Raw genomic sequence first — 24,268 nt, 5'->3', positions numbered from 1 at the left:
ATAAACAGAGAACTGACCTTACAGCATTTCATGTAAGCCCTGAGGTTTTGCCACAAGGATTGGAAAAAGAACTACTTATTGTAAAGAAATCCTCACATAAGCTTCCCTGATCTGCAGGTACTTAAAGTCCACCAATCTTCAGTTGGTTTTCCTTGGCTGATTCTTGCTCTGACCATTCTGAAGCTGAATTATTTCTCTGTTTCTTGAGTCAGTGCAATTAGTCACACACATCCCTGCCCCCGCCCTCCAACAAATTCCATCAGCTGCGAACCCCTGACATCCAAAATAAACATATAATCTAAGTGAAAACAAACAGCGCTTGCTGAGCAAATGCAAGGGAAGACCTCTTGTCTTCTCCTTCCCTCTTATTTAGAAATTTTGAAGTCAGCGTCCTGGATATTTGACTATACCAATAGAGGGAAAGTCTTAAATGAAACACTCATCCAGCCAATCCAGGTACTGGTTCGGTGAACATTTCCTGAATGAAGTGTTCCATGGGTTATGCGGAAACTTGTGCAGGGACAGCCAGTGATTTGTGGATGTGCCAGTTATCTATACATTTTCTAGCTCCACATCCACCTTTTATTTCCCTGCTTCGTGATTCTGGAGCTGGGCCTTGTAAACATTTTCCCATTGCCGGCTGGCATAATGTTAAGCTTGTCAGTGGAGTATGCTGGAGGGAGCTGCAGCAGAGAGGTGTGTTTTCTTTTTTCTTTTTGCTTCTTCATTGTGTAGGGGCCAGTGGCATGTAGAGCACCCAGCAATATATATCCCCCAGCAAATTTCAGTACCAACTCATTGAGAGAAGTGGGAGTTCCCCGCAAGTCCACGAGCCCCCCTGCCAGCTTCCCAGCAAGTTTGCTAGTGCTCCAGCAGGCAGCTGCCCAGGAGTTTTAGCAGTACCTCACAGGTTTCCCAGTAAGTCTCAGTGGCACCCCAGTGGGTGGCCTCCTAGCTACTTTTGTTGACACCTCTGCTCTCCAGCTCCAACCTTCAGCTTCTCAGCATTTGCTGAGAAGCCACAACTGCACCCTTACCAACAAGGTCTGAATCTCAGTCTTGCAAGGGAACGTCTCCTAACGTTTTCTTTTTTTGTTTTGTTTTGTTTTGGTTGTTATTGTTGTTTTAGACAGAGCCTTGCTCTGTCACCCAGGCTGGAGTGCAGTGGCACAATCATAGCTCGCTGCAGACTCAACCAGGGCTCAAGCAATCCTCCAGCCTCAGCCTCCTGAGTGGTTAGGAAGGATTATGGGCAGGTGCCCCTACAACTGGCTGATTTTTATTTTTTTTCATAGGAACTGGGTCTTACTGTGTTTCCCAAGCTGGTCTCAAACTCCTGGCCTCAAGCAATCCTCCCTCCTTGGCCTCCCAAAGTGCTGAGATTACAGGTGTGAGCTACTGTGCCTGGCCATTTCCCCCACGTTTGTTCTTTTCTTGGGTCCTCTGCCTCAGCACTAGAGGTAATGGCTGCTCCCTACATCCACTATTACTGTATTTTTTTAGAGTTCTCTTTACCTTTAGTAGTTAACCCCATTACTAGTTAATAATTCTTTGTATCAGACTTTCCCTCTTGGAATTACTGTGTGTTTTCTGTCTCTGGACTGGACCCTGAATGGTACAATGTATTAAAATGATGCCAATCATGTGGATGCTTCCTTCTTTGGCTGGCTGATGAAGTAGTCTAGTATAAAGGGCTCAGCCCAAGAAGTTTGTTGAGAATTATGTAAGTGAATCAAACAGGCTTCTTTCAGAATTTTGACAGAAAACTAAGAATTGGCCAGTCCTTAGAAGAGTGGTCAAGATGCATAGTTGTCTTACAACAGTGACTGTGTAAAAGAGTCACCGGACCCTGAAGCTGCCTCACTTCCTGCTGGCTTTCTAGTTTTTTCCCAGTCTGGTCAGTGGATATCCTTGCGATTTCTCTGTTTTCCTTAAGGTGGCCTGAGTTTCTCTTCCCTGGAATCCAGGAGCCTAACTCTGGTTTCTTTTATTGTAATAATAAGGAATCCCTGATCAGAAAGGGTCTTCCTGATATTTTCTAACATTGGGTTTTTAATCTGTTTATCCTTGGTTAGTACCAGCAAGAAAATATCATCTACTTAATTTGAGCAAAGAAGAAAAAAAAGTGCGCTTTGTTTGTGACGAAAAGTGGGGTCTGTTTGTTTGTTTGAGACATGGTCTTGCTCTGTTGCCCAAGCTGGAGTACAGCAGCACAATCACAGCTCACTGTAGTCTCAACCTCCTAAGCTCAAATGATCCTCCTACCTCAGCCTCCCAAATAGCTGAGACTATAGGCACACACCAACACGGCTGGCTAATTTTTTGTAGAGATGAGATCTCACTGCATTGCCCAGGCTGGTCCGGAACTCTTGGGCTCAATTAACCCTCCCACCTTGGCCTCCCAACATACTGGGATTACACACATGAGATACCATGCCTGGCCCAAAAAGGAAGTTTTATGCAATTCTGGTTTTTTTTGACGGAAATCATCCACCCTTGGCGGAACTGGGGGGGTGTAAGGGCATGGTGGAAGACTACATTATGGATTAGGGCCACTAAAAATCTTGCAGTTTCCAATGTTTTCCTGGAGTTAATCCTACTCTATATTCCTTCTATATCCCTAAATATTTCTTTTTTATATCCCCTACAATGGCCACTTCAAATCTTTACTAGTTTCTGAAGTTCCTACTCAATCTCCATATTCATTTCATATCCATATTTACTGCAGCCTTGACCTCCCTGGGCCCAAGCACTCCTCCCACCTCAGCCTCCCAAGTAGCTGGGGCTACAGGCACATGCCACCACACCTGGATACTTTTTTATATTTTTGGTAGAGATGGGGTCTCTCCATGTTGCCCAGGCTGCTCTCAAACTCCTAGGCTCAAGTTATCCACCCGCCTTGGCCTCCCAAAGTGTTGGGATTATGGGCGTGAACCAATGCACCTGGCCACCTCTCTCTGTATCTTTCTGTTACATGTCTTAAATTCTGCCCTTGGCTAATCTACCTATGCACGAGATCACATTTATTTATTCATTCATTTGTGTGGTAGACTGCCAATTGTTTCCCCAATAGAAATTGCTGGAATGTATCGTTAGTCTCTTCTATCTCCTCTCACTGAATTCTCCTGCTTAGAACTTTAATGTGATAGCTGGAACTTTATCTTGGACCAGGAAGGAGGGCCTCATCCTAGGGATGGCAGACTAAAGAGGAAAAAGGTGCCTGGGTCTCTCAAGACTCCATGGAATAGAATTGCCATGCCACTCCTGGAGGCTTTGCCTCTACTATTTTATATCAGGAAGAAACTTCTGGTTAAGCCACTGTTATAGGTTTTCTGTCCACTCTCAGCAAAACCTAATCCTGACTAATCACAGTTTTGATATCTGGAATTGCACACCAAATAACAGAAGCTAAAATAGTGGGCATGAGCTTAGTGAAGGAGGTTGGGTGTCAGGAAGCATCGACACAGGCATGTGTGGGCTGGAAAGTGGATGATTCTTGTGTGGAACATCCTTACATTTTCTCCCTCTTCCATTCCAGACTGTTGTCTTTATCTTTTATTTTCAGTCCCTTTCCTGGCCTTTGCATTATTTACTAATCTTAAATTTCCTGGTATTACCTTATTAATACACTAATAATGTTTAAATAGGCTTACTCTTGTAGCTGTTTCCCCTCTTGGTTGTCTTAGCTCCATTCCCTTCAGTTATCAAAATTCATGCATTCACTGCTTTGCAGAATCTCATTCCTGAAGGGAGAATTTCAGACAGCTGGTAAATTTAGTCATTCAAAGCTTTAAAGTAAATTCATATTACAAAAGCAACCGCTTTATTTGCATTGTTTCCCAGTGGAACAGTTCAGTGATAACACTCATTACCTATTTTGACAACCAAGAAGTTGACATTAGCCAGAGATGGTTGCTAACACAATAATTATCCTTCCTAACTCATTTCTTTAAAATCATTGTACTTCCAGACCATTGTTTCTCTCTCTTTCCTGAATCCCCTAGGACCTATAAAACACGTCATCAGATTACACCATCTACTGTCCCTCAGTTGTCTATATCATCCATACCCAAAAGATACTCCCCTAATATTTTAATACTTACAGAGTTTAATAGATGGCTCAATACCTCTTTCACCACTCTTGCCATAATTCTTAGTGATTCCAATATCCATTGAACAATCTTTCCAATACTCAGACCTCTCAATTTTTTGACCTCGTGACCTCCAATGATTTTTTTCCTCCATCTGACCTCAGCTGCAAGTTCCCATGGTTACATCAGAGACCTGGCCATCATCAATAACTGGCACTTCTCCACAGTTTCCATTTCAAGCATCCCATTCTCTAATCACCAACTCCTATATTTCCTGCTTACTTTCTCTAAGATACTCTCCAACAATTCTTTAACTCCCTTGGGTCCTCCGTTCTATTGCTCCTGCCAACTTTTCATTCCATTGCAGCCCCTTTAGCCTCCATTGCAGTGAGGTACTGCAAGCCACAGTTCCTTGCTTACCCAGCTTAGTTTCCACTGTACAATATTATAAATCACATCCTTGAAAACACTCTTAACGCCCTTGATGCCGTCTCCATCACACTTGTCTAGTAATACCCCAATCCAAGTTAGATACCAACTCTCTGTCTACTGTGTGCCTGCACACAAGTGACTGAACATGACTGGCCCTGTTTGCCATCACTCCCAATGACCCACTTGAGGGGTTTGTGCTGCCTGCCTCTGGAACTCTGGGCTTCAGCGAACTGGAGAGTGGATGTTCTTTAAATGTTGCACCCTAGGTGCCTCCGTTGCCCTGGTGGACACCATGGTGTACCATCCAGATCTCCCCTCCAGAGTTGTCCTGAATCCGGGCCAGGAGCACTAACATTCCTTTATCCACCAATCATTGGATATAGGTGGCCCAGGGAGCAGGTATGACTTTGAGCCAGGCAGCTCTCATGAGCCAAGAGCAAGTCTGCGAGAGGCTGAGCAGGAGCTGTCAACCACCAACACTCCCTGCTGCTGGGGGCATAAGTGCACGGGCTGTTCTAACTAAGCTGCTCCCTCCTCAGGGCCTTTGCACTTCCTCTTCCTTCTGCCTGGATGTTCTTTTCCTAAGTTTCCAAAGGGTGCCCCTTCACTTCCCTTAGGCCTATGCTCAAGCATCTGGCTGCCAGAGAGGTCTTCCCTAACAGCTGTATTCTCTCGTATTACTCCGCTTTTTCTTCATAAAATTTAGCAGCACTAGACGTATTTTATTACTTAAGCTGCTTGGTTTGGCGTTCCTTTGCTAGAGTGCATGCTCCAAGAGGACAGGGTTCTGGTTTGTTTGTATCTCCCATGTCCTGAATAGTTTCTGGTCTTCATTAGGTCCTCAATATGTCAACATATATTTGATGGGTGCACAAATGGAAATGCCTTAAATTCATAGTAGTCAGCTCATAAGGCAGAGTGGTTTAGTGGAAGGAGCTTAGGGTTTTGGAGTTAGACTGATTTTTGAAAACACCTTTATTTAGATATAAGCAGCATGTAATAAGTTGCACATATTTAAGACATAAACTCAATACATTTTGACATATGTATACACTCATAAAGTCACCACCACAGTTCACATAATGAACATGTTCTTCATCCCCAAGAGTTTCCTCTTGCACTTTTGTAATCCCTGCTTCCTGCCATTCTCCATCCCCAGGCAGCCACTGATTTGCTTTCTGTTTTTAAGAGTAGTTTGCATTTTCTAGAAATTTATATGATTGGATGAAACCATCTGTATCCTTTTTTTGTATCTGACTTTTTTTGAGATTCATCCATGTTTTTGTGTGTTCCTTTTTTGCTGGGAAATATTTCATTTGTTTATTACTTACTTTGGCTGACAGACATTTGGGTTTTTTTTTTTTTTTGAGACGGAGTCTCACTCTGTCACCCAGGCTGGAGTGCAGTGGCGTGATCTCGGCTCACTGCTAGCTCCACCTCCTGGGTTCACGCCATTCTCCTGCCTCAGCCTCTCTGGGACTACAGGCGCCCATCACCACGCCCGGCTAATTTTTTATATTTTTAGTAGAGACAGGATTTCACCGTGGTCTCGATCTCTTGACCTCGTGATCCGCCCGCCTCGGCCTCCCAAAGTGCTGGGATTACAAGCGTGAGCCACCGCGCCCAGCCCAGACATTTGGTTTGCTTATTAGTTTGGGGATTATTAAATATAATGCTACTGTGAATATTCCTATATGTTTTTGTATGGACATATGCTTTCATTTTTTTTTTGAGTCAATACCTAGGAGTGAAATGGTGAGGTACGTGTTTAACTTTTTAAGAAACAGCCAAATTATTTTCCAAAATGATTGTACCATTTTTCATTCTTACCAGGTAGGAGATTTCTGATTGTTCCACATCCTTGCCGACATTTAGCGTACGCAATCTTTCTAATTTTATTATTTATTTATTTATTTATTATTTGAGACAGGGTCTCATTCTATTGCCAGGCTGGGGTGCAGTGGTGCGATCACGGCTCACTGCAAGCTTGACCTCCTGAGTTCAAGTGATCCTCCCACCTCAGCCTCCCAAGCAGCTGGCACTACAGGTGGGTGTCACCACATCCAGCTAATTTTAAAAAATTTTTTGTACAGACAGGGTCCCACGATGTTACCTAGGCTGTTCTCAAAACACCTGACCTCAAGTGATCCTCTTGATTTTGTCTCTCAAAGTGCTGGCATTACAGGCATAGCCACAATGACCAGCTTCTAATTTTAGACATCCAATAAGTATGTAGTGGTATCTCACTGTGGTTTTAATTTGCATTCTGTGGGCCCAGTGCAATGGCTCATGCTTATAATCCCAGCACTTTGGGAAGCCAAAGTGGGCAGATGGCTTGAGCCCAAGAGTTTGAGACCAGCCTGGGCAACATGGTGAAACCCCATCTCTACAAATAATACAAAAATTAGCCAGGTGTGGTGGTGCACACCTGTGGTCCCAGCTACTCAGGAGGCTGAAGTGGGAGGATCATTAGAGTCTGGGAGGTCAAGACTGCAGTGAGCTGTGATTGCACCACTACATTCCAGGTTGGGTGACAGAATGAGACCCTGTCTCCAAAAACAAAACAAAAAAAACCTGTTTTTCATTCTGCTAATGACTAGTGATGTTGAGGATTTTTTCCATCCCTTATTTTCCATGAGTATGTCTTCTTTTGTGAAGTGTTTGTTCATATCTTTTGCCCATTTTATATTGAGTTGTTTTCCTATTACTGGGTTTTGAGAATACAAGTCCTTTATAAGATATATATTTTCCCCCAGTCTGTGGCTTATCTTTTCATTCCCTTAATAGTGCAGAAATTCTTCATTTTAATGAAGTCTAATTTATCAAATTTTAAAAATGGATTATGCTTTTAATGTTGTATATAAGAAATCTTTGCCTAACCCAGCGTCACAAAGATTTTCTTTTGTGTTTTTTTTCTGGACATTTTATAGTTTCAGGTGCTACATTTAGATCTATGATCCATTTTGAGTTCATTTTTTAATGGTGTGAGGTATGAATCAAAGTTTATGTTTTCTGCATATGGTTATCCAGTTGTTCCAGCACCATCTGTTGAAAAGTCTATTCTTTCTCCTTTGGATTGCCTTGTATCTTTGTTGAAAATCAATTATCTATATATGTGTGGGTTTATTTTTGGACTCTGTGTCCCATTGATCTATTTATCTATCTTCATGCCAATACCACCTGGTCTCTATTTTGTTTTAGCTTTATGGTAAATCTTAAAGTCAGGGACGGTAAATGCAGTTCTTGTCCCTTTTTTGTAATCCTATCTTGGTTGAAAGTAGAAATCAGACTGATGCGTTTTAACTCCAGTTCGATCATTTAATTCTTGTGTGATTTCAGATAAGCCAATTAATTATGTTTATTATTCATTTATGTATCCGTTCATTGTTAAAATTATACACTGTAATTATTAAATTAAATGCTAATTATTAAGAGTGTGAACTAGGAAGACAGCTCTGGAAATAAAAGGAACTAGCCAGGCACAGTGGTGCATGCCTGTAGTCTCAGCTACGCAGGAGGCAGAGGTGGGAGGACTGCTTGAGCCCAGGAGTTGGAGGCTGCTTGGCAAAATAGCAAGACCCTGTCTCTAAAAACATGAAGAAAAAAAGAGGTACTGGAACTGCAGGGTGGTATAGAGGATGGGTAAATTTAATGTGCTCACCAGGGACCTCTCACTATCTTTCTCAGTACAGGGACATGCTCCTGCCCTTTCATATTCCTTGTTGAAGTTTTGCAACAAATTCTTCCTGACAGTAGGACCGATCACTTACTTTGAACTAAAAGAACAACAACAAATAAAGGTGAAAAAGAAAAATAAAACTGGTCAGCATCCCCGAGTTTAAAATAATTATTCTATCACATCAACAACTTTCTGTGCAGCTTTCGAAAATTTTTATTTAGACAGAAATTGTTTTAAAAAGAAGGTTACTTTGAAACCAAGGTTACAGTAGCTTTTTGGCCCGCTTACCGTGGCTTTCTCCAACTCTCTTCTTTTCAGTCTTTGCAATACCTGTCCCTGCCAGTCTCCAAGTGCCCCTGGTTACAGGTCAGCTCCACACTGAAGGGAAGGAGCTACTTCCTAGGGTCTCTTCCCAGCATCACAGCCCCACATCCCAGCGACCAACGGTGTTATACTTCTGGGGGCCAAAGAGGACCCCGATTGCTTTGTTTTGTGCCATGTGAGTACTACGTCCAACAGGATGGCTGGTGGACGAGAGACATGTTTGACTTTGATTGGATTCATTCTTATCTGTCTTAAAATGGTGAGTTCATCATTCCAACTACCCACAACTATTTAGGGGAAAAAAGAAAGACACATTATTTTTCTCTCTTTTTTTTTTTTTTTTTGAGGAGTTGGGGAACAGGGAGATAGAAATCAGAATATTTTTGGTTTGTACCCAGGTTGTATGTGTTTGCGTGTTTGAAATTTAATGCCATATAATAGAGAAAGAAAACAAGATTATCATTATATTTTAAAAACAAAGATTTCTGAAAAATCTGTCAGCAGCTACTGACTTAGTTCAATAGGCAGATTCAAAGGGAAAAAAAATGAAATAGTAATGGGATCTGCCTCCAGCCTCTAAATTCTATTTAGAGTTGCTTTGTGGTAGATTTGGGTGCTGGGAAATGATTTGTGTGGAGAAATACTTGTATGGATTGAAAGACTGCTCACATTAGGTATAAAAATATTGTGATTAATTTATTACCGCTTTTATTCATGTTTTACGTTTGTTCAAGTTGTGTTTTTCTGTATGGTTCTAATTTTCTAAACTTTCCTTTTCAGGTTGCTCCAGCAAAATCAGGTACAATTTTCTGACCTGCAAGTTTTTCCTCCTCGTATTTGATTTTAATTTCCATTGTTAATTCACAGGCTACCCTGAAATATGCAGGCTATATGAGAAAAAAAATTCAATATTTTCTGAGCACTCACACTGGGTGCTAAGCACTATATTGGGTTCTGGGGAGATGATGACTGGTAAGACAAATAAATAGATTGAACTTGAAAGACAAATCTTCATAAAGTGTTCTAGCTGAGGACTATAATGTACAGAGTCATGTAGGCATGCATTTTCTCATTACAGTTAGCCATGTGTGAAATATTGCAAAGATCATCATTCTAGTTAAGATATTGTACAGAGTCTAATTTATACAAACGTTCTTGTTTATCTTCTGGGGAATTAGAGGGAAAATGAGAAGTGTTATATTTGATTAAATTGTCCATATTCCCTACTTTAAAAAGGACTTTATACTTCTAATATTGCATATTTGAAATATAGACAATAGTCACTCAGGGCTGAAAGGGGGCCCTCTTTTAAAAATAGTTGATCTCCATCTTTCTTGAGTAGATAACTGAAGGCAAAAATAATTTATCTAGTGGCCCCTCCTAGCTCATTTGTGCTAGAAATCTAAGTACCTGGAATGGAAATTTATTTTTAGGAGGGTTTAGCTTACCTGTAGGAACCACATAATATCAACCATATCACCGATAAATTCTCATAGTGATTCAACATCAATTAGAAAAATTTTTATTTATTATTTTGTCTAGACCATAGAAAAGGAAGTGAAATTAAGACAGTTAAAAAATTTGATATAGATATATGTCTGAGCCATGAAATTTCATAAAATTCATGCATATACAGTAAGTTTTTAAAAATTTCTATTTCCTGGCCAGGTACTATGGCTCACGCCTATAATCTCAGCACTTTGGGAAGCCAAGATGGGAGGATTGCTTGAGCCCAGGATTTCAAGATCAGCCTGGGCAACATAGCAACATCCCATCTCTTGCTTTATTCTTATTTACTTGTCTTATTCTTGAGAGATCTTTAGGATTAGCCAGGAAACTATAGGAAGGACTGCTTGGCCATATACAAAGTGGCTTTTTTGTTGTTTTTTTTTTTTTTGAGACAGAGTCTCTGTCGCCCAGGCTGGAGTGCGGTGGCGCGATCTTGGCTCACTGCAAGCTCCGCCCCCAGAGTTCACGCCATTCTCCTGCCTCAGCCTCTCCGAGTAGCTGGGACTATAGGCGCCCATCACCACGCCCGGCTAATTTTTTATACTTTTAGTAGAGACAGGGTTTCACCGTGGTCTCGATCTCCTGACCTCATGATCCGCCCGCCTCGGCCTCCCAAAGTGCTGGGATTACAAGCGTGAGCCACTGCGCCCAGCCAGCTTTTTAAATACGTGGCCTTTGGGTGGGCAGAATCTAACTCTGCCGTCTCATACAAGGTCCTAGCACACCCAGGACAGACCGAGCCCTCAGAACAGGCCCCTTTTTGGTGTTTATAGCATCTGCAGTATTCTAGAGAAATGGTAGGTCAGGCTAAGCTACTGATGCTGCTGCTAATTGACTCAATTGCTAATTGAGTCCTGGCTTTTCAATAGATGGAATGTGTATTAGCTACACTGTATAGAAGGTTTCATTTTGGTTGTGTGTATTTTGATTCTTCTTGGGCTCTGGTATTGCTGTGTATCTGTGTCTGGTCACTGGGGCCTCGTGGGCTAATTTAGATCTCTTTGAGCTGGTGGAATGCACAGTTGCTGAGAATCAAAGGGTTCATTTTTGACTGATCAGAGTAGTTGGTTGCACATCTAGGGAATAAAGTTTTCTCTTTCATCAGTCTAGTCAGTGGGCTAAACATAGAAGTACGAAAGAGTAAAGAACTGCTGCTACTTTATGGACTTTACACTCAAGTTTCTCATCTATTAAAGGGCAACATACTACATAGGTGTTGATCTCCTTTCATTGTTGATGCTTGTCAGAGCCTGCCCTAAAATCAGGTGTAAAACAGACAATCCGTCTCTCCAGCCTGTGTTTGCTGCAGACTCCTCAGAATCCCACTTTCACAGGACCCCTCCATGACAGCGCCATATGGTCTGGCTTTTCCGAACCCATCAAAATTTACTTGTCTTGGCTCATACACAAATGTGCGTGCACATACACACACGCACACACACACTTTCCAAGTCCCCTAACATACATTATTTCACTTATTCTTTACAACAATCCTAAAATGCAGGTATTTTAAATTTCAAAGTAAATCCTAATATGTAGGTATTAATAATCTACTATATTTGTCAAGGAAGGTAACAAGTCTAGAAGAGGTACAATGACTTGCATGCCTTCACACACAAAAGTAAATAGCAGGGCCAGGGCTCGAACCCAGAGCTCCTGAATCCAAACCCTTTGCTATTTTCCCACCACACAACCCCGAGTTTCATTCTGCGACACTGGCTTCCTGCATTATGACTTCCAAGCAAATGTGCCTCTCCTAGATCAATTCCATGAGGCCAGTTTTGTGGAGCCCTCGGGCCCCGTGACAGGCCTGTGGGGGAGAGGGTCTGTGTCATGCTAGCCTTTTAGATGCCTTTCAAACCGTTCCGTGAATGCATGATCCGGCCTCCTGTGTCTGTGGCTAGTTTGGTTGTCATTTTCCCAGGAAGTTAGTTCATTCCAATGAACAGAACTGGTAACAGGAGATAAGATTAACTCTGGGGACACAGGAAACAGAAGGAGTTGAGAGACACCAGAAAATTAGAGGAAAGAAGGCATATAGCACAGGATCATTAGCTGGGGGAGCAGAAGAGGGGTGTGTGTGTGTGTGTGTGTGTGTGTGTGTGTGTGTGTGTGTGTGTGTTGGAACAGGGAGCCCCTGCTGGGGCTTTCTCTTCTGTAGGGGAGAGAGAGAGCGAAGCCCTTTCCTACAGAATCGGCTTCCACTGGCAAGTGGCTATGACGAGCAAGCCTGAGACTTTCCCCCAGCATATATAACTCTCATAATTTTCTTTCAGTGGCAAAAGAGACTATCCTGGGTGATGTTCAAGGAATGTCTGGCCAGGGCACAGAGGAGACTTTGTTCATTTTTGCAGCATGGTTATTTCTGAGATGCTGCCAAAGCTAACTCTCCGGGCTATTGGTACAGAAAGAGAAAGTTGTCTGTATTGTGCACATAGGGACTTGGCTCTGGGAGAAGGGGAGCTGATACTGGAGAATCACCTGTCTGTCTTTACTCCTTCTCCCTCTTTGCCCTATAGTTCTGCTTGTTTGTCTTCCCTTTAGTTTTGAGTTTGACATATAGTGATTTTACCCAGCAAGTAGAGTACATTAAATCTGAAAGGCCAAGGGCCAGCTTAAAATAAAACCCAGCTTTTCTTCCACTTAGATCTCCTATATCCAAGACATTTTTGCATCTATGGAATTCTGTAAAGCAGTCAATCTGATTACTATGCTATATGTCCTATTCCATACTCTCGAGTGTAGGAATGCCTTGTGTAAGCCCACGACATAAGCATTCATATCTCCCTGGCAAACCATAGCCTGGCCCGTCGCATGCTTATGCTGAGGCAGATATTGTGATAGAGAAAGGGAGAATAAAGTTTACTTTTATTTTGCATGGAAGAATTTGAGAATTATTCCACTCTGATAATATGAAAGAAAGTGCTATGGAGTAATTATAACAAAGAACTCAATCCTCCCTCCTTCCTCCATTAGATTAAATGTTACCTGGAAAACATGTAAAGTGCATGAGAGAGTGACCACAGCCACGGGGCGGAGGCAGGAGGAATGGAGATGGGTCCAGCTGGAGGCAGTGGAATGGCTGTGGGACCAGGAGGGGAGATCAATGGCAAAGCAGCCTGCAAAATTCACAGAATGCCCAACTGGAGTAGAATGCTCTGGAAGAAAGCCTCTCAATTATTCTCTCTCTCTTCCCAGAGTTCTTTCCCGTAATTACTTCTCATTCTTATTTAGCTCTTTTAAAGGTACAAAAAGTGCAAATTACCCCACAGGCAACTGGGGAAAACTTTGAAATCCCATACCTGAATGAGAGGTTTGAGCTTTCTGGATCTCTTCTGGAGAGTAGCTTTGTCTTTCTTTTTTCTCTGTTTTTCCTTGATCTGAATAATAAGGGCAAAACTTATGTCTGAAGGAAGGCATGAGAATGATTTGGCTTGAAGGTAAAATGATGAAAGAAGTCATCCTTGTAGGTATCTTGGCTAATGTACAACTCTAAAACCTCTTTCAGCTCCTGAAATACCCACTATTGATCAGGCATATTCAAAACTCAGCAACAGTATCACTGTAGAATGGGCTACAGTGCCAGGTGCCACCAGTTACCTCCTCACGGCTGAAGACGGGGACATGGTCATTGAAACCATGGTGGCCAATTCCCCAGGCACTGTGACAGGACTAAAGGCTGCAACCTTGTACGAAATCACCATCAGATCCATCAGCGCTGCTGGGAGAAGCCAGGCATCACCTCCAAAGCAGGCAAAGACAGGTGGCTTGATGGATGCTCTTCCTCCGTTGAGTGTTTGCTTGTGACTTGGATCAGTTATTCTGGTGCTGCAAATGCAGAATGTGATTTGGTGTCACATGAGTGCCTACAATTCAAGGCCCAGAAGTGAAAGCTACCAAATGATGCTGTTTGAGAATTCAGCTATCTGTGGAGGAGGTGGCATTTAAATGCCAGATGCTTTGCTTTGGAAAATAAAGCCCATTTCTGGGCATCTTTAAAAGCATCCCAGCTTTTAAATCTCTGAAATAGGGATTTCTGGTTTTAACATGCCAAATGAAGAACACAGAGAAGGGATTTTGCTGCACTCTGACCAGATGGCATATATGTTAACAAAACAAATAAAAGCATTTGGAGTTTGTCGTCAGCATTACTGAAATTGATTTGATACAGTTGTACCTAGGCATATTTCTGAAAAGTTATGTGCACATTAAAATAGTGTAACCCCTCATTTTCCCATTGATTTATATTATGATTATAGGAATGTTTTATTTGATTTCTAACTTCAGTTAAAAGTAGTGCCTGATATTTAGCATTTCTCTGTTTCCCATTCCTCTGCCAAGTCATTTATGATTAGTATACACTTAAATAGCAATTATTTAATGAAACTTTGTTGTGAATGCTCTTATAAAGCAAATAATTGTTGTATATTATGGATATCAGTTTACTTGCTTCTAAATTTGAATCATCCTCTATCGGACTTTGGTAACACAAATGCATGTGTTTTCATTTTTTTAGTGTTGGCTGCACCAATTCTAGAAGTAAGCTCTCCAAGTTCAGACTCCATTCTTGTGCAGTGGGAAGCTGTATATATGGCAATTGGATTCTCTGTGTCCATTATGCGAGCCAATGGCTTGGGGAGTATATGGAAAGAGAATACTACAAACACCTCCTTGACATTCACCAGTTTAGAAGCCGGGACTCTCTACACCATAAAGGCCTATGCATGGAATGCCAACGGAATCCCTGGGGATGACTCCACCTGCAATCAGAGAACAAGTAAGAACTTCTCAGCTCAGCCTCGAACAATTCCACTTTTGGTTAATGAGGGGGGCTGTGTGTTGCAGCCATCAAGGGCAGTGTTACATGACAAGTACAGAGCAGCTGGCAGCAACTATTTAAATTTATTATGAAGTTATTTATAGTTCCTTGTCTATTCCTCCTCGGTAGTTTAAACGCTTCCTGCATGGATAAAGAAATGCTACTCAGAATGCACACAGCATGGCTCCGCCCTCTAATATCCAACTCAATTTCAGCATTCAACATTCGACATCACACAGAAGAAGATGATTCTTGTTAGGTTTACCCATCACCCCTTGTCCCTTTCTGGGTTCAGGCCAATTAGCATAAGAATTGGGCCAAATAGGAATTCATTTGTTCAGCAGATACTGAGTGAGTGTGTGCCAACTTTGAGCTGGCATTGTTCTAGGGATACAGCAGCAAGCAAGGCAAGGTTTCTGCAGGCACAGTGCTTGATGCTGCAGTGGAATTAGTGTTTCAGATCTGTTTCCCAAAGGCCTCAGCTTGGGTCTGAAGTCAGCATGGGGCTTCCCACTATTGCTCCTCCAGCTGTGGGGAGAAGCTGAAGCTTGGTGTGCGTTTTCTCACCATCCCACCTAGAGGTCCCCCGAGCAGAGGACTCTGCAGCATTACAACTGGAGGTCCAAATTGAGCTGCTGGAGTGAGCCAAGCGAATGAGAGAGAGAGAGAGAGGGAGAGAGAGAACGAGAGGGGGTGTTTTTTCTTTCCTTGAGGCAGAGTAAGCCATCCACTGGCAATGTAACCTAAATAGATACGAGAATCTCACCAACTAGATTAGCTGTTTCTCCACTTGGGGAGGACACAGGAAAGGATGGAAAGAAACCAGAAATGTTCTCTCCAACTTTCCCTAAGTTTGGAGGGGAATGGAAGCCCCATAGTGTATGGGCCAAGGCAGAATGTAGGGAGAAGAGAGAGGTTTGCCTTTTATACTATTTTCCTAGGGAGGTAGTATAATCATAGCCCTGAGGTGATTCGTGACAGGCTTGGTGAGTCAGGATGTCTGTGACAAGTCAGTCTCCCTGGGCCTTTTCCTAGGCTGGCTGGCTTGCTTTCTTCCCTCCTTCCCGTATCTTCCCCTCCCGTCCTTCCCTTTCCTTTCCCTTTCACACTGCTTTTTCTTTCCACATTTGTTGAGGGCCCACTGTGTGCTGGGCATAGCTTAGCTGATGGAAATACGAAAGCAAATAAAGCATGATCCCTCCATTCAAAGAATGGATTATGTCAAAGGAGAGACCAACGGGGAGTCAGCGTTTCCAGTTTCACCTGACCAGTGCTTTGGCAGAAGGCTGCAGACACAGCAAGGCACAGGAGGGAGCATCTTCATCAGGCTGGGGCACTGAGACAGCATCTCCTAGAATAACTTGTTTCTTAAAGACTTCCCCTTCATAGGTTTCCCCATGCTTTACAAAGCTTTACAGAGTTTAGATTTCGCCTCTGGATTAGTTTCCTAGGGCTGCTGGAACCACAAACTGGGTGACTTGAACAATAGAAATGTGTGGTTTCATGGTTCTGGAGGCTAAGAAGTCTGAAATCAAGGTGTTGGCTAGGTTGGTTCCTTCTGAGGGATGTGAGGAACAATCTGTTCCAGGCCTCTCTCCTTGGCTTGTAGATGGTTATCTTCACATTCACATGGAATTTTCCCTATATATGTTTATCTGTGTCCAAATTTATTCTTTTTATAAGGAAATCAGCCATATTGGATGAAGGCCCACCCTAATGACCTCATCTTACCTGATTACATCTGCTATGACCTTATTTCCAAATAAGGCTACATTCTGAGTGTACCAGGGGTAAGAACTTCAACATATGAACTTGGATGGAACCCAAGTCAACCCATAAAAGGCTCTCACTACGCTACTTATTTTTCCTAGTTCTCCCATGCTCCCTGTGGGAAAAGCAAGTTGCCCTAAAACACTGCAGGCTGCCCCTACCAGCCCTGGGCCCAGCAATTCCCTAAAGCAGAACTGCCTCTGCAGACAAGCTGACCATGCAGTGGGAAGGAGCCTGTCGAGATGGCCCACGGGAAAAACATGGCAGATGCCTGCCTCACAGAGAATGAGTTAGGTCCTCATGTCCTCAAAGAGGCCTTCCCGGCCGGGCGCAGTGGCTCACGCCTGTAATCCCAGCACTTTGGGAGGCCAAGGTAGGTGAATCACGAGGTCAGGAGATCAAGACCATCCTGGCTAACATGGTAAAACCCCGTCTCTACTAAAACTACAAAAAATTAGCAGGGCATGGTGCCGGGCGCCTGTAGTCCCAGCTACTCAGGAGGCTGAGGCAGGAGAATGGCATGGACCCCGGAGGTGGAGTTTGCAGTGAGCCAAGATTGTGCCACTGCACTCCAGCCTGGGTGACAGAGCAAGGCTCCATCTCAAAAAAAAAAAAAAGAGGCCTTCCCTGTTTGCCCCAGACATGTCCAGAGGATGCTGGTCTCTGCTCACAGACTGTTTAAGCAGTTTCCTAAGGCCTGCTGCGTGGGCGTTATTACAGTACAGATTCCAAAGAACTGAGGCCAATTTCTCCCCTCCCGAGGCCAGCACACCTTCTTATGCTTTTTTAATGTGGTAACTCTTAAGAAAGGAAGGTATATTTACAAGAATGTAGGGTTAAGTGTTTTGGAGACACTAAAAGACTGCCTTAATATGTATGCATCACACTTGATACCTTCCTTCCTTTTGATAATGAATGGAAAGAAAATCTGCTCCTCTAGAAACAATTATGACTGAAAAGCTATTGCAGTAAAAGTTGTAGCAGATGTCAAAAGTAACAAAGGGATATGTTTAGTTTCATTGATCAATAACAGAAAATATTTGACCTATCACTTAATAATAACATACCCACGTGGCCCTTTTGGTTCTCTCCATTTATAATTTCATTTAACTATTTTAACTACTTATTAAATAATGTGTTAATTCATTCAAAATATGTCTTTTGGCACCTATAGGTGTTAGGCATGGATCTTATTAGATCTATTTACATATGAGAAAAAGTTAAATAACAAAAAGGGTAAATAATATGGGGTCAAGGTCACACAGTTTATTATGAATTTGCACAGTAGCAGATGAATTACCAATTCCCAGGCATCATCCTAAATCCCAATTTTATGCTTTGAACACTTGTAATTATCCAACTATTGGGTACCTTATCCTCCAGGCTCTGCAACATTGTTATGCCAACTCTTAATTAGTTTGTAAGGCTACTACAAAATCTTAATTGTTTCTCAAAAATATAGGTCCTCGGGCCCCTGCCAACATTCAAGTCTCTTTTGATAGTGGAGATCTGAAGGCATCTTTTTCATGGGCACTGGCAGAAGGAGCTTTCAATTATACTGTGATGGCTTTGAGTGACTCTTCAGAGCTGACTTGCAGTACAACTTTCAGTTCCTGCACCATCTCTTCCCTCCAGTGTGGAACTGAATACTTGATTTCAGTTTTAGCAAGTAATGATGCTGGGTCTAGCAAATCATCGTCAGCAGTGACCCTGAAAACTGGTATGTAAACAAGAGTGAGACTGCTGTAGGGCTTGCAGCAGTGACTGCTGTAAGGGAGACATTCACTGACAATGTTTCTGAATACTCTGGAAAAAATGAAAATGAAAGCCTGGTCTAAATGAAAGCATTGAGTTGGACATTCTCGTGAGTTTGAATAATATCGATAGTGAAGCGAGATATTGTGTATTGCAAAAAGCACTTTTTGGAAAATTAGGAGGCCTGGTTTCTATTCCAGATCTTTCATTAATTAGTTTTTTCTTTTTCCTTTGTAAAGCTGTGAAAATTCTAAGATGTGGTTTGAGTTGTACACAGCTCTAACTGTGCATACAGATAACTGCGTCTTCTTTACGTCATGTCTCATGTCCTAGGCTTGGTGGGAGCCGCCATTTTTTAAGAAAAAGATAGGATATTTCTAGTTCTGAACATGTGTTTAGATATTTTTCCATTTTCATTCTTATCAGAGAGATAACCATATGTACATGTGGAAGTTGACTCCTCTATTTAGAAATATCTATGTGTCTTGGGGATGGAAACTAACACTTAATGAAACTAACACTTAATGAAGACCTACTATGTCTCTGGAACTATAAGTATATTATTTCATTTAAATCTCATGACAACTCAGTGAGGTGGGTTCCGTTATCTCTTTTTTTAGATAAGAAAATTGAAGCTCAGAGAAGTTAAATAATTTTCCCAAGGGCACACTGATAATAAGCGGTAGAGCTGAGATTCAAGCTGCTCAAGTTTGCCTAATTCCAATGCTTAAAGCCAAAGAAAATGTTGACAATTACAATAATATCTACTTTATCTAACAGTCAGTTATGTCATTCTAAGTTTAAAAAGCTTCTGAACAGAAAGAAAAGGAGCTGTCACCAAGTTGATGCACTCCATTCCACAGGAAAACAATTAAAGCTATTCTTTCAGGCCCGCACTCTCTTACAGTTATGTCAAATTAAGGTCAGTGATAACAAACTTGATGATTTGGCTTCTCTTTTGACAACTGTGATTTAATGTGAATGGTACATTAGAAGTGATTATGAGGACAAGATAGCTGACAGTGGGAGAAGAGAGAAAAAACACTTTCAAAAGCATAGCAGTTCTGAGTTAGGCAGTTAGGCATTTAATGCAGGGGAGAACCATGCAGAGTTTCTAAATCTTGGACACACATTAAGAGTATCTGGGGAGCTTTTACAAAATCCCAATACACAGGTCCCACTTAAGACCAATTGGAGTTGCTGGGAATAGAATTTGGATATGAATAGTTTGTAAAAGCTCCCCAGTTGATTCTACTATTCAGTCAGGGTTAAGTGCCATTGAAATAGTCCTTCACACTTACAGGTCCAGGATGTTCTAAGGCAGTTTGTGTATAACACAGTCATGATCATGGGGATGACCTTGATTTATTAATAAAAGAACTATGTTTACAAAGTACTATGTGTCTCCTGGGGCCCAGAAGTGTGTAATATATTTTGGGAAGATTTCCACTAGAGAAAACTAAAATTTTTAAAGCTTAGCACTTGAATGAACAAACTTTACTTGAATTCATTCTTTCAGAAGACTTTGTTCCATCAATAAATGAGGCATTATGTGGATAAATGAGGTATTGCCTTAACACAGGGAAACAGTCAATATTAACCAAATCAATACATGCCTGCTTTTGACATAGTCTAGCATTTAACTTGTGAGATAAATTTTAGAACATCTGAGAATGTCTCCTGGGTTTGTACTGAGTTATACATACTATTTGATTTGTTCCTTATTCGTAGCATCTAGTATCTTAACTCTATGCTCAAGATGCTCCCTGGAGGACACAATGGGCATGAGAATGTATTCTGTCATTCAGTGCATGAGAGGCTGCAGTTAGAAGAACTTTCCAGGTTGCACACGGAGGCTTATGTCTGTAATCTCAACACTTTAGGAGGCCAAGATGGGTGGATTGCTTGAGTCCAGGAGTTCAAGACCAGCCTGGGCAACATGGCTAGACCTGGTCTCTACAAAAAATACAAAATTAGCTGCTCATGGTGGCATGCACCTGTAGTTCCAGCCACTCACGAGGCTGAGTTGGGAGGATCACCTTAGCCTGGGAGGCAGAGGTTGCAGTGAGCTGAGATCACACCACTGCACTCCAGCCTGGGTGTCAGAGCGAGACCTTGTCTCCAAAAACAATTAATTAATTAATTAATTAATTAAAAAATAAATTTAGGCTGGGCGCATTGGCTCATGCCTGTAATCCCAGCACTTTGGGAGGCTGAGGGGGGAGGATCACTTGAAGTCAGGAGTTCAAGACCAGCCTGGCCAACATGGTGAAACTTCGTCTCTACTAAAAGTAGAAAAATTAGTTGGGCATGGTGGTGCACACCTGTAGTCCCAGATACTCGGGAAGCTGAGGCAGGAGAATCACTTCAGCCCAGGAGGTGGAGGTTGCAGTGAGCCGAGATCACATCACTGCGTTCCAGCCTGGGCAACCGAGTGAGACTCTGTCTCAAAAAAATAAATAAATAAAATAAAAAATAAATTAAAAAAAAAGTTTTTTTTTAAAACAGAACTTTCCATGCTATAGAGGCTTTACAGATAAACCCCCAGAAAGACCCAGCTCCATTCCTTCCTACTTATGTGATCTTAAACAACTTGCCAACCTCTATAAGCCTCAGTTTCCTCAATTGTAAAATGATGATAGTTGCTGGAAGAATTAGAGAATATATTAATATAAAACACAATGAATGATGTCTGTATTTTAATCTCTAAAACAGGTAACTTCTGGGATATTCATTATTCCACTCAAGCCAGACTAGCTTCATCTCTGGATGAAGTCAAATATTTCAACAAATAATCTAACAATGAAAATTTTTATGTCTTAAGATGACTATGAATCTCTGATGGCTCATTATTTCAAACAACATTTCATAAACAAGAGAATGTGAGAGGTCATTAAAATTTGTTGTAGTGGTTTGGGGCCTATAACATAGCTTTTGGTCCTATAAAGAAAATCTTCTAATGCTTCCAGTGCACAGTTTTGTATTTTGTGCACCAAATTCACAAAGCTCAGAGTTGCTGATTTGGGTTGTATTGAAATCTTGGATAATTGCAAAGATGTGAAGAAAATGTCCTGCAGTAGTCTCATGTTTATTATTGATCATTTCCTAGTTGCTTGTGCACCTGGAAGAGTGACGATCCAAGAAGATCCCCCTGGCCACCTGTCTGTGGCTTGGTCCAATGTAGATCTGGGTGACTACTATGTGGTCTTTGTGAAGAGTGATGACGGCTTGGAAGTACACTGCAACACATCTCTCACTCAGTGCAATTTCTTATCTGAGTGTGGCTTCACTTATTTTATTAGTGTTTTTGCCTATAACAAGGCAGGGCAAAGTCCTTTGGGTGACATATTCAATTATACCACAGGTAAGTCCCATTTGATGCTCGTCAAGGGAGTTCTGAGATTGCTAACCTCAGCAGCAGAATGGATCACCTATTCCACTTATTGACTTACCACCTGGGAGTCATTCTAGAGCCAATAACAGAAAGTAATCTCTTATCTCACATTCTTTCCAGACTAGGGAATTTTGGCTTTGTGGACCTAAGCATAACTAGACTGCAAGGTTTGGGAGTGAAAAGAGGAGAAAGAATGTAGTTGTTCAACCTTGCTCTGAAAGATTGAACTCTCCATAAAGATGTACTCAGTGAGTGTTCTAGTATGTGCTGCTGCCAAAGAGAGGGCAGTGCCTCCGTTTCAGGAGGTCACTCTTTCCCTGAGACCAAGACAGACATACAATGGCCAAGATGCTACATGGTGTGGAGGGCTTTGGAGTAGGACACCTGAGTTTACACCCTAACTTGACCACTAATTCATTCCTTCAGTGAGGATAATGATGCCCACCTTGCTAGTTCCTTAGTATCCTCTACTGCAAAATGGGACAAATCATGAGAACATGAATGTAGAAAGGTCTTGTGTGTGACAAAGCATGATGCAAATATTTTTATTATTAGCATCACCATCGCTGTTGCTATTATTCTCCTCCACTAGGCTTGCATCTTGTACAAGGCAAGAATTATGTCTTATTTATCTCTTCATCCTCAGTGCTTATAATAGTGTGATCAGCATATGGGAGATGCTCAAGTTTTGAAGAATGAGTGGAGTGATTTGAAATTAAATAACTGCATTACAAATAAGAATACTCAAACATAATTAAGTAAAAGTCTAGCTGAATTACAGTAAATTTTGACAGGATGAGGGATCTAAATCATTGGTGCCTTTGGAATGTGGAATAAGAGGCTATCGATAAGGTCCTAACACGAGAGGGCCCTCCAGAGTGGCCTTGAACTGGATCTTGAAGGATGAATGGGAATGTAGGTGGGGCAAGAGCATCCCAGGGAAACTCCAAGCTGAGTCAGACATTTGCCAGTGGGGTTCTTTAGGGTCTCTTAGGACCTACCTATATATGGCCGGGCACAGTGGTTCACGCCTGTAATCCCAACACCTTGGGAAGCTGAGGCAGGCAGATCACTTGAGGTCAGGAGTTGAGACCAGCCTGGGCAACATGGAGAAACTCTGTCTCTGCTAAAAATACAAAAATTAGCTGGACGTGGTGGCATGTGCCTGTAATTCCAGCTACTCCAGAGGCTAAGGCCTGAAAATCACTTGAACCCAGGAAGCAGAGGTTGCTGTGAGCTGAGATCACACCACTGCACTCCAGCCTGGGTGGCAGAGCAAGACCCTGTCTCTTTAAAAAAAAAAAAATCTACTTATGTAACTATGACCCCTACCCCCCAGTTTTATTTGGTTTAGTGTCTGGAAAGGCTGACAGGATCTGAGAAGTCAGACTGCATATTATTTTACCAGGCTTTCCAGTGGAGGGGTCAGCAATCTTCTCTGCATAGAGAACAAGGGCGCACATGGCGTGGGGGAATTGAGGAGTCTGGTGTGGCAGGGAGGGGGGGAGTACAGCTGAACCTTATAGCTTGTAATGACCTTCAATGTCATGCTGAGGATTTACCCTCTATGCAGTGGCAATTAGGCCAAGATTGGACCTTGACAGACCCATAGGGAGTCACTGTAGTCATTAGGGAGGGCAGTGGCAGAGGCTCTGGGCATGGGAGGTCAGGACTCAGTGTCCCCCCTGGCTGCATTGCTCTTGATGGGACCGCCATTTTCCTTCTGCTCCTGCTTTCAGCTCCCTGTTGCCCTAGTGACATTAACCCCGTGTTGGTGTCCAGTGACACAGTTGAGATTGTCTGGTCTCCTGTCCGTGGTGCCGAACTGTATGAAACCAAGGCTGTAGATGGGTACAACATGGTTGAGTGCAATGACACTGCTCCTGCATGCACCCTTTCGGCTCTAGAGTGTGACACCAAGTACAACATCACGGTGTATTCATTCAGTGAAGTCCGAGGCAGCAATATGTCATGTACTCCCCAGTTCATAACCACAGGTAAGGCACAGCTATCATTCCACTCACTGGTGTCCGAATGATTCACCCCAGCTGTGAGCCTCAGGATGGGCATTCAGTGAGACCAATAAAAGGGTTAAATCTCATTAATCAATCTTTGTGAAGACCAAGAGAGCCCCTGTTGTACGAAGGAGAGGCAGAGGAGAAGGCAGAAGAGGAAAGTGGAAAAAATGAAAACAAAAGGGGAGACCGTGGGGAGAGTAGAAGGTATTGCCCATGATTACTTCAGCCATTCAGTTCCTCCTATCTTTGAGGGGCCTGCCTGTACTCACACCATGAAGGTGTGTAAATATGTTTCTTACTTACTTTTGCTTTTGGAGTTCACAATGCTCTTAAACATTTTCCAGCTAGTCCAGTACTCTATGAACCCAATGCCCTGTGTTAATGTCAACAGTTTTCCACGTATAGGCACTATGAATTTGGCCTGCATGCAGGACGTGGTTGAAAACTATGGTGATCTCACTGGGGGCAAATCAATTT

At 42.3% G+C, this 24,268-nt stretch overlaps 1 protein-coding gene across 1 annotated transcript in view; it reads left to right on the top strand.

Annotated features, from left to right (window-relative positions):
* Nucleotides 1-8,696: 8,696 nt before the first annotated feature.
* The window catches only part of FNDC7 (fibronectin type III domain containing 7), a 29,598-nt gene continuing 14,026 nt past the window's right edge, over nt 8,697-24,268 (top strand). Inside the window, exons 1-7 of the mRNA XM_032155178.2 lie at nt 8,697-8,785; nt 9,307-9,325; nt 13,544-13,798; nt 14,552-14,812; nt 18,087-18,344; nt 21,489-21,743; nt 23,513-23,770. Coding sequence (XP_032011069.1) covers nt 8,723-8,785; nt 9,307-9,325; nt 13,544-13,798; nt 14,552-14,812; nt 18,087-18,344; nt 21,489-21,743; nt 23,513-23,770 — 1,369 coding nt within the window. The 5' untranslated portion in view covers nt 8,697-8,722. The remainder of the gene's footprint in view (nt 8,786-9,306; nt 9,326-13,543; nt 13,799-14,551; nt 14,813-18,086; nt 18,345-21,488; nt 21,744-23,512; nt 23,771-24,268) is intronic.

The sequence above is a fragment of the Hylobates moloch genome, unplaced genomic scaffold, assembly GCF_009828535.3.
Source record: "Hylobates moloch isolate HMO894 unplaced genomic scaffold, HMol_V3 SCAFFOLD_5, whole genome shotgun sequence".
NCBI classification, from domain to species: Eukaryota; Metazoa; Chordata; class Mammalia; order Primates; family Hylobatidae; genus Hylobates; species Hylobates moloch.
This window is presented reverse-complemented; position numbering and strand designations above follow the sequence as displayed.